Below are 9,417 nucleotides of genomic sequence, written 5' to 3' on the forward strand. Positions count from 1 at the left end.
GCACCCAACATGGCTCATTTTCTTAAATGGCATCTCCCACTCATCCATCGTCTCCTGTGATAACCGTTGTTCACCCTGCTTTGTTCCCCAGAAGAACGAATGAACACTACTAAGAGGCTACCTCTTGCCTGTGTCCTTGCTGGGACAGAAAAAGCTCCACTGAGTGAGGGACTTGCCAGCTCTTCTCGGCTAGATCTCGCCATCCAGATTAGCCTGGTATACAGCAAGGGCTCCATAAATACCTGCCAAGTGAATGGCACTGCTAGCAATGGAAGTTTTGTTTTCTCTACTGACATTGCTGTGTGGTTTCATGAGTAGGTGCTTTGTGCTAAATTCCTGTGCATGCGCTGTCTCATTTAACATTCAGAGCAACTAGGAATTAAGCTTTGTACTTAAATGTGGGAAATGAGACATAGATGAGACAACCTGTCCCCAATCAAGGATGAATGAGATCTTCTGCACAAGACCTAGAAAGGAAGCAGAAATCCCTTCTATTATAAAAAACAACGAATCAAGTATTTATTTTGTGTTTCTTGTATAGATAATCAAGTCATTCGTAAGGGAAGGGTCAAAATAAAATCTTAAGCTAGTAAGTGAAGGAGAGAACCTTTTAAAATCACTATTTTTGAATCCCTGATGGAACAACAGAGCCAGGCCCTGGTGGCTCACAGCCTGTAATCATGGTGAATCAGGAGGTAGGGGCTGAGGTTCATGGTTCAAAGCCAGGCAGAGCAAGAAAGTCCATGAGATTCTTACCTCCAATTAGCCAGCAAAAGGTTGGAAGTGGAGCTATGGCTCAAGTGGTAGAGTGATAACTTTGAGTGAAGAGCTAAGGGACAGTGCCCAGGCAGTACCCTAGAACTGGTAGAAGAAAGAAGGGGAAGGGGAAGAAAAAAGAGGGGGAGGAGGAAGAGGAGGAGGAGGAGGAAGAAGAGGAGAAATAATAGGTCTGGCTCTGCTGTCTCATGCCTGTAATCTGAGCTCCTCAAGAGGCTGAGATCTGAGGATCATACTTTGAAGCCAGTAAACAATACACATTTACTCACCACCCAACTCATCTTTAACTTGATCATACTGCTATGCTTCCATAGCATCATGGCATAGCATGCGCCTAGAATTATTCTTTCTTCCTGTTTCACAAGTCCAGGTTCCATTCTATGCTCTAACATCAAAATGTATTTGCAGCCATTACGGTGCTATAAAAATTAGCTCATGTGTGCCATCTAGTGGCATTTTAAGAAAACATTCACTTTTTTTTTTCAGGCATGACAGTTTACTGAGTGTAGCTAGCTCTCTGTGATCCTCACTAAAGGGGGCTAGGAAAGACTATTTCTATTTGGAACTAGTAATATGAGTCCTCTCCATATTTTAATGGTACGGGAGATTTGAACTCGGGGCTTCTGTGCTTTCTTGTGAGTACCCTCTAGCCTGAACCATGTTCCCAACGTTTTTTGTTTGTTTTTTTTGCTTTTATTATTTATAAAATAAAGTCTCACTTTTTGCTCATTCTGCAGCATGGTCCTCTGATTTAGAATTCCTGCATAAATGGGATGACAAGTGTCTGCGACTGCACCAGCATTTTATTGGCTGAGATGGGGTTAAAACATGCTGCCCAAGTGGTGTTTTGGTTATAGCATGTTCTCTGGGGCAGGAGAAAAAAAGAAGATCGCTATTATGACAATGTCAAGTGATGAGTACCAGCCAAAAGCAATGAGAGTCGCTGCTTAGTGAAGGGTCCTTAAAGTTGAGATACATGGTGGCAGCAATGAGGATATAAAACTAAGTTTGAGTTCTGTTAGCAATTTATTTGTTGAACCCAATGGCAGGAAAGCTCTCAAAACTGAAAATAGAAACAAATTCTTGTTTACTGGTAAAGTAAGCTTGTTTAGGGAAGAAATCTGGGTATCCTGGGGAACTTTGAGGAAGCACACAAACTTTGTTGGGGGGTTATTTCTTGCAGCATTTGATTTTTTTCTTTTTATCAGTTGTGGAGCTTGAACCCAAGGCCTGGGCACTGTCCCTGAGCCTCTCTGCGCTCAAGGTTAGCGCTTTACCACTTGAGCCACAGTGACACTTCTGGTTTTTGAGTGGTTAATTGGAGATAAGAGACTCATGAGGACTTTTCTGCCTGGGCTGGCTTCGAACTGTGGTCCTCAGATATCAGCCTCCTGAGGAACTAGAATTGCATGTGTGAGCCACCAGAGCCCAGCTGCATTTGATTCTTGGACACTGTTACTAAATGAAACTTTATGATTTTGTGATTGCTGAAATACATTGGAAGATGTGTAGAGATTCATAACTACATACATTCCTTGTTTCCAGCACAGTGACCTCATGGTGTAAGCAGTTTTCCAAGAGTCCAAACTTGCCAAATTCCTGCTTTATGAATTTTAATAAATTTCCTCATAACAACTTCAAATATATATATATATATATATATATATATATATATGCTCACACCTTTCTCTTCTCAGATGGTCTCTTCTAATTTCACAATCTTTTTTAAAAATAAAAATCTAAATTCCATATATAAAAGAAAACATGAGGTGAATGTCTTTCTAAATTTGGCTTATTTTGCTTAACATGATTTCCATCCTCTAAAGAATGACATGATTTTGTTCTTCTTTATGACTGAATAATATTCCCTGCATGTACACACATTTTCGACATTCGGTTTTTCTGTTGAAGAGCACTTGGGCTGATTCTCTGGCTTGGCTATCATGAGTAGTGCCATAATAAACAGGATGTCAGGTGTCTCCAAAGAAACTCTATACTGATGTTGAGAGTAGCTGTATTAACAATCATTCCACAACAGTGTATAAGAGTTCCTTCCCCCCACAACCAATTTCACATCCTCATCAACATTTATTGTTATTATTTTTAAATTATAGCCATTCTTATTGGAGGTGAGATGGAATGTCAATGTAGATTTGATTCATACGTCTCCAATGGCAAAAGATGTTAAATATTTGTATCTATTTGTCTGCCTTTTATACTTCTTTTCAAAACTGGCTATTAATTAATTCATTTGCCCACTTATTGTTCTTTTGGTATTCAATTTTTCTTCAGTTCTTTATATATTCTGGATATTAGTCCTTTGTCAGTGGATGTAGGCTGTTTCTTCACTCTGGCAATTGTTTTCATTGGTGTGCAGAAGCTATTTTAATGTTATGCAATCCCATTTGTCAACTCTTGTGCCTATTTCCTGAGTTATTCAGAAAATCATTGCCTATGACTGTATCTTGAAGTGTTTTCCCTGTTTCTCTTTCAAAAGTTAAGGTTTTGCAAAGGTTCAGGTTTTACATTCAGGTCTTCGTTGATCAACTCAGGTCTGAGTTGATTTTTGTCCATGACAAGATAAGGCATCTACTTTTGTGTGGATACTCAGTTTTCCCCATTACAACTTGTTAAAGATGTGTGTGTGCGCATGCACTTGCACCTTTATCAAGAATCAAGTGGCTATGGCTGTGTGTTTCTTTCTAAAGACCCAACTTTTACAGCTCTGTTGGATGTGGGTGCCAAAGTCTATAAAGGGAGGGTATGGTAAGCCCAAAACTGGTCCAGGGTGCCAAGTATGTCAGGGCAGTATGTTAGCACCAGTGAAGGCTGAAAGAATGACCCTCCTCTCCCAAACAGGAGTGCTCTCCAGAGGCTGGGCTATGCAGGGAGGAAGCAGCGTCCATTTTGGGACAAGGAATCATATGCTCAATAGTCCTTCTTGCTCTTCAGCACTCTTGCTTCTGATCAACACCTCCCTCCCTGCTCCCATCCCACAGCTGAGACACTGAAAATTATATGAGAATTGCTGAAATACGTGGGTCAAACTCTTTAGCTTATTGATTTGTGTTCCAATGAGAGTGTGTTCCAATGCTCACACCTTTCTGCGGTGATACCCGAATTCAGCTGAGAGAGTTGAGCAAATTTCCTAGTAAGGAAAGGAAACTAGAGGGACCCTGATCCAATTCACAACACACACACACACACACACACACACACACACACACCACACATACATGGATAATGGGATTGACATTGACATACTATATAATTGCATTGTAAACCCTGTAATGACCAGAGGGTCATTCCCATTCATGAATTCCCTCACCAGGTGGCCTTGTAGAAATATTATAAAGTCTCAGAAAGGTGGGAAAAAACCCCAAAAACCCATAGCTCACCTTGCAGAGAGGCCATTGGCCAGTATAATGTTGCCCAGTGTAACAGTACCACCTGCTGGACATGGGCATCAAATACATCGTATGGCCATCAGCCATACGAGACTGCAGCCCAGCCTAGTGATCCATTTAAATTCGATTCCCTCACCCATCCAAAAGAAGGTCATGTTCCCAAATGCTTTGGGTTGGGGCTTTCAACATCTCAACATCTGAATTTGGGGGGGGCAAATAGAACCAATGGTACCCCCTTTTCCAAAGAGGGGGAGCAGTTACTGACCTGGTGCCAAGCCTTTATTTTCTTTTTTTTTTTGGTTGGTCCTGGATCTTGAACTCTGGGCCTGGGAGCTGTCCCTGAGCTCTTCAGCTCAAGGCGAGCGCTCTACCACTTAAGCCAAAGCACCACTTCCAGTTTTCTGAGTGGTTTACTGGAGATAAGAGTTTCTTGGATGTTCCTGCCTGGTCTGGCTTTGAACCACGATCCTCAGATCTCAGCCTCCTGAGTAGCTAGGATTAGAGGCCTGAGCCACCAGCACCCAATGCCTTGTTCTTTTTAACTGGCATCAATTACTTGCAGAAGGTGAGGGGGGGTTCATTTTAACAAATCAATTTATGTATACAGTGCATCTTGACCATAATCACTCCTCTGCATCCTCCATTACCTCCTTCCCTTACCCCTTCCTAAACCAGTCCACCAACTTGCTTGCTTCATTTCACACATGGAATATAAAGTAGATCAAGTACTATGTGTTTGCCCCCCTCTACCTCCCTGCTTGTGCACCCCTTTCCACTCATGCTTAGCTGCCAGACAAGCAATGTTTCAATTTCCTAATATCTGTTTTTGCTAAAATACCTGTTAATTGTTCAAATGGTCTCATCACGCATGTAGATAGCATACTTTAGTCAGATTGGTCACATGTTCACAGATATAGGTATACATCCATCCACATGTGTGCACACATGTACATATATACACATATATGTACACATGCAGATATATGCACACATGCGTAGGTATATGTGTGCTCACATATATGCACGTGTGGTTATATTCATGTGCATATGTTACACACATACATATACATGCATGCATGCATATACATGCACTCATACATTTATATACATATGAACCTATATATACTTACACATATATTCCTATTTTAGGGCTATCATCTATATATGCGGAAAAAAAGTCTTCTTTGTCATTCTGAGCCAGGTAGTTTTTTGCTAAAAATAAATATTTGCCCCCCTCCCCCCCCCAGACCTTGAGATTCCCAGGCTTGGCACTCCATTTTGGGTTGGGGCCCCTAGAACTTAACAATGACAAGGCAAAGGCCCATTTGCTGGTCAAACGAAAACATTCTGCTTGAAGGGAATGGCCTGTCTGCTTATCTAGGAGTTGCATCTCAGAGAAGCAGTAGCTATCCTTTAGGGGAAAATTCCATCCTCTACTCTGTCACCTGAGACAAAGCTGTTGACTCAGTGGGACCCTAAATGCTTGAGTTTGCCTTTGGTTCCTAGGCTCAAGACCAGTGATTACTGCTGCTCTTTAACCGGGTGACAGCCACTGAGAGCCTACTCACGGTGATCAGCAGGCAGAGCTTAAAGCTATTCTCACCAAGAAACAGCAATGACTTCTCAGGTGTTTTGCCCACCCTGTTTTCCTCTTCTGTGAATAGCGATCACCTTTCTTTTCTCCATGATATATCTTTTGTCTGTGTGCCCAGGGAGGTTTTAGCACTGGGTAGCCAAAGCAATTCTCTGGTCATTTACGTTATTACCAGTAGCCCCAAAGGTCCCTACACAAAATTCTAGCTAAGGAGGTCAAGAATGCAAGGCCTTAACTGCTCTTTCTTTGGGCCATTTCTTGCTTGTGCTTCAGTGAACAACTTTGACAGGTGAATTAAAGCAATTCTTGCTCTCTTCCAACACTTCTCTTGTTCTAGGCTCCCTATAATGAAGTAGTCTCCCCCAGCTCCGTATTCCTCAGATAGGATCCAAATACAACCCATTTAGGCTCAAACTCATCTTTGCACCTCCACGAGTTCGGAGGGGCATGCAGACTGATGTTGTCATCAGGCTCTGACAGCTGGCTAAGCTGTTAATAATAATGGTCTCCATCTCAGATGTTTATGATTGGCTATAGTGGACTCACTTGTCAGTTTGAGGTAAAGTAAACCCTGACTCGTCACAGACCTGGAGGTCATGGAAACCAAGGTAAAATTCCTGCACTTTTTTTTTTCCAGTCCTGGGGCTTGAACTCTGGGCCTAGACACTGTCCCTGAGCTTTTGTGCTCAAGGTTAGCACTCTACCATGTGAACCACAGCTCTACTTCCAGATTTTTGTAGTTAATTAAGAGTCTCACAGACTTTTCTGCCTGGGCTGGCTTGGAGCTGCAATCCTCAGATCTCAGCTTCCCGAGTAGTGAGGATTACAGGAGTGAGGCACTGGCTTTTTGAAAGTTCTTTGATAAGGATGCTCTAAGTATCTGATGTACTTGGCTGTTTCCTATACTTAGTATTTGGTGTCTTCTCAGTCACTTTGTTATTATTGTAATTCTATTGTCCATTCTTCCAACTGTTCCCCCTCGCCAAAGAAATCTCTGTCCTGAGAAAGAATAATCGAAGGAGCGAATATAATCAAAGTATATTATATACAAGTAGAGAAATATGACAACAAAGCCTCACATATCGTAGTATTAATATATGTGTGTGTGTATGTGTGCAAATAAAACTGTGGGAGAAAAAAAATAAATCTTCTTCCTGTGTAGGACACTCTTAGCTCTAATCCATCTTTAGTAAGGGTAACAGTAACATCTAATACAAAGAGTTGTGTGTGTGTGTGTGTGTGTGTGTGTGTGTGTCTGTGCGGGGGTCCAACCTAGAGCTTCCCAGATGGGAAGCATGCCCTCTACCACTGAGTACACCCTCAGCCCAGGAGAGGCATTTTCCTAAAGACCGGAGGCATTGTTCTATATAATAGGTATCATCTTTACTCCAAACATTTCTCTGAAGGGGATTTTTACTACCTCTGCTGTACAGAACAGGAGACTGAGGCACAGGTAACACAGTTAGTTGGGGTAGAGCTGAAATTCACCCAGGCAGCCTGCCTTTAGCCCTCATTTGTGACCGGCTGTATGGCCGGAATAGAGCCAAGTACAATTAGCCACAGAAGCTTAGCGACCTTGGTCTGAAGTCTTAGGAAAATAATTTAGGACAAACTCTACACATTTAACTTTGACTGGCAACATTTAAAAATACGTTGTGATAACCTGTATTTGGCAATTCGACAATCTAATATATTTTGATTTTTTCTATATTGTCTGATCCATTGTCAAGTTTTTACAGTCTGTATTAGCTTCCTATTACTGTTGTAACAAGTTGTCAAGAACTCACCAATTTAAAATAATGCACATGTACTATCTTACAGTTCTGAGGTTAAGGTCCTAAGTGGGCTAGAAGGACTGTATCCCTTTGATGGCTGTAGAAAATAATCTGTTTCCTGTCTTTTCTGCCTTCTAGAAGCTGCAGGCATTCCTCGGCTTGTGGCCCTGATTCTATCTTCAGAGCCAATGGTATGTCTTCAAATTTCTCTCTCTCTCTCTCATTGTGTCTGTCTCCATCTCCATCTCTATGTATTTGTGTGTATCTCTCTGTGTCTCCATGTCTATCTCTGTCTCTGTCTCCCTTTCTTCTCTTTATAAATATGCTTACAATTATGATGGAGTCATTCCATCTGGATAATACAAAACAATTTCTCCATCTGAAACTCCTGAATGAGCACATGGTAAAAAGCCCTTTTTGCCATTGAAAGTAACATAGATATCATGGAGAAGGGGTATTATTCTGTCTATAATAATATACGCAATGGTCTAAGCGAGCGTCTCTTCCTGCAGTATAGAAATTTTCCATGAGTGCATCTGGACTAAAGACTTAAACAAGGCTAGTCATCAAATAAACAGTAATTAATTTCATCTTGCCTTTGAGGGTGGCATATTTTATCTGAAGAAGCACATGTGTTAGAACTTTAACCCCTGTGCTAACGTAACAGCTTAATTATTGTAAAACATACCTGAAGCCGTGCATTCATAAGCATGAACTCCTGCTGATTTTTCAGGTTTTCATTCATAGATTTTGAAAATATAAATCCCATCGTGATCTAAAGTGTAAAAATGCAAAGAGACTTTAAATAATGCATGATGTGCATCCTGGTATTCTCTTTTCTGGGCTACCAGGAGCTACAGCAAAGTAAAAGGAGGAAAGAAGGGGAGAGGGAGAGAGAAAGAGAAAGGAAGAAAAAAAGAAAAAAGAAGTAAGGAAGGGAGGGATGAAGGAAGGGAAGGAGGAAGGAAAAATGTTAAGCCTAGGAACACGGTATGAATTCTAAAGAGCTTCGTAACCACAAGCACATCTAACCAGTTTGGCCTTCCTTTTACTGGGCTAAAACTAACTAAGGGAATTACACAGTTTCCAAAATCTCCTACTGCTCTATCTATAAAGATATGGTACCATGTTTTCTGACCTTTTTCTGCACTATAAATCTTAAGAATAAGATGAATACTATCATATCATCAGTGCAGGTGAACAATAAAATCTTGCATTTGAGGACTGAGTCAGAAGACACTTTGTGCATTTGGAAATTACATTTCTCTGCACTCTTTGCATTGGTGTTAAAGATTTCGGCGTCTCCAGGTGAGTGTATCAATGTTCTTCTGCTGTCCCTCTTCCGTCATATCCTTTCTTCCCATGCACCCACTGCTCAGATCTTTTAGCCATCTTCCCCAGCTTCCCTTTCGTTCTCTCCATATTAGATGTTAAGTTTTCAAAAGGGGGAAAACATCAGGATGCTCAAATATCCTTGTTAATGCATTTATAATAAAATGAATGCATTGTACTGTTGTTCCTGGCTTCCCTTTATTCTGGCCAAGTATAGATGCTGGAATTAAATTACAGGGATCTTTGAGCCAGTCAGCTTCAAAACTGGGCCCAGAAGGCTTACCTACTTCCTGGGAAAAGAGGCCTTGGTGGTCATGAAAATTCTCTCCCTGTCTGGCACTATCTTACTCCAGCACCCTGTGACTAGAGACAGAAGCTTCTTGTTGAGGATGTAGAAATCTAGCAGTACTTTCCTTTTACCTGAGGGTTTTTTTTGGGGGGGTCGCGGTTGTAGGCTTGAACTCTGGGCCTGGGTGCTGTCTCTGAGCTCTTCAGCTCAAGGCGAGTGTTCTACCATTTGAGCCAGAGCGTC

The 9,417-nt window shown here is 41.5% G+C and overlaps 1 protein-coding gene across 2 annotated transcripts in view; it reads right to left on the reverse strand.

Moving 5' to 3' along the window:
* The window catches only part of Plgrkt (plasminogen receptor, C-terminal lysine transmembrane protein), a 33,923-nt gene that overhangs the window by 22,393 nt on the left and 2,113 nt on the right, over positions 1-9,417 (reverse strand). For both annotated transcript variants that reach the window (XM_013018424.1, XM_013018425.1), the window contains exon 3: positions 8,242-8,328. In XM_013018424.1, coding sequence (XP_012873878.1) covers positions 8,242-8,322 — 81 coding nt within the window. In that variant the 5' untranslated portion in view covers positions 8,323-8,328. The remainder of the gene's footprint in view (positions 1-8,241; positions 8,329-9,417) is intronic.

Source organism: Dipodomys ordii, unplaced genomic scaffold, assembly GCF_000151885.1.
Source record: "Dipodomys ordii isolate 6190 unplaced genomic scaffold, Dord_2.0 Scaffold40, whole genome shotgun sequence".
NCBI classification, from domain to species: domain Eukaryota; kingdom Metazoa; phylum Chordata; class Mammalia; order Rodentia; family Heteromyidae; genus Dipodomys; species Dipodomys ordii.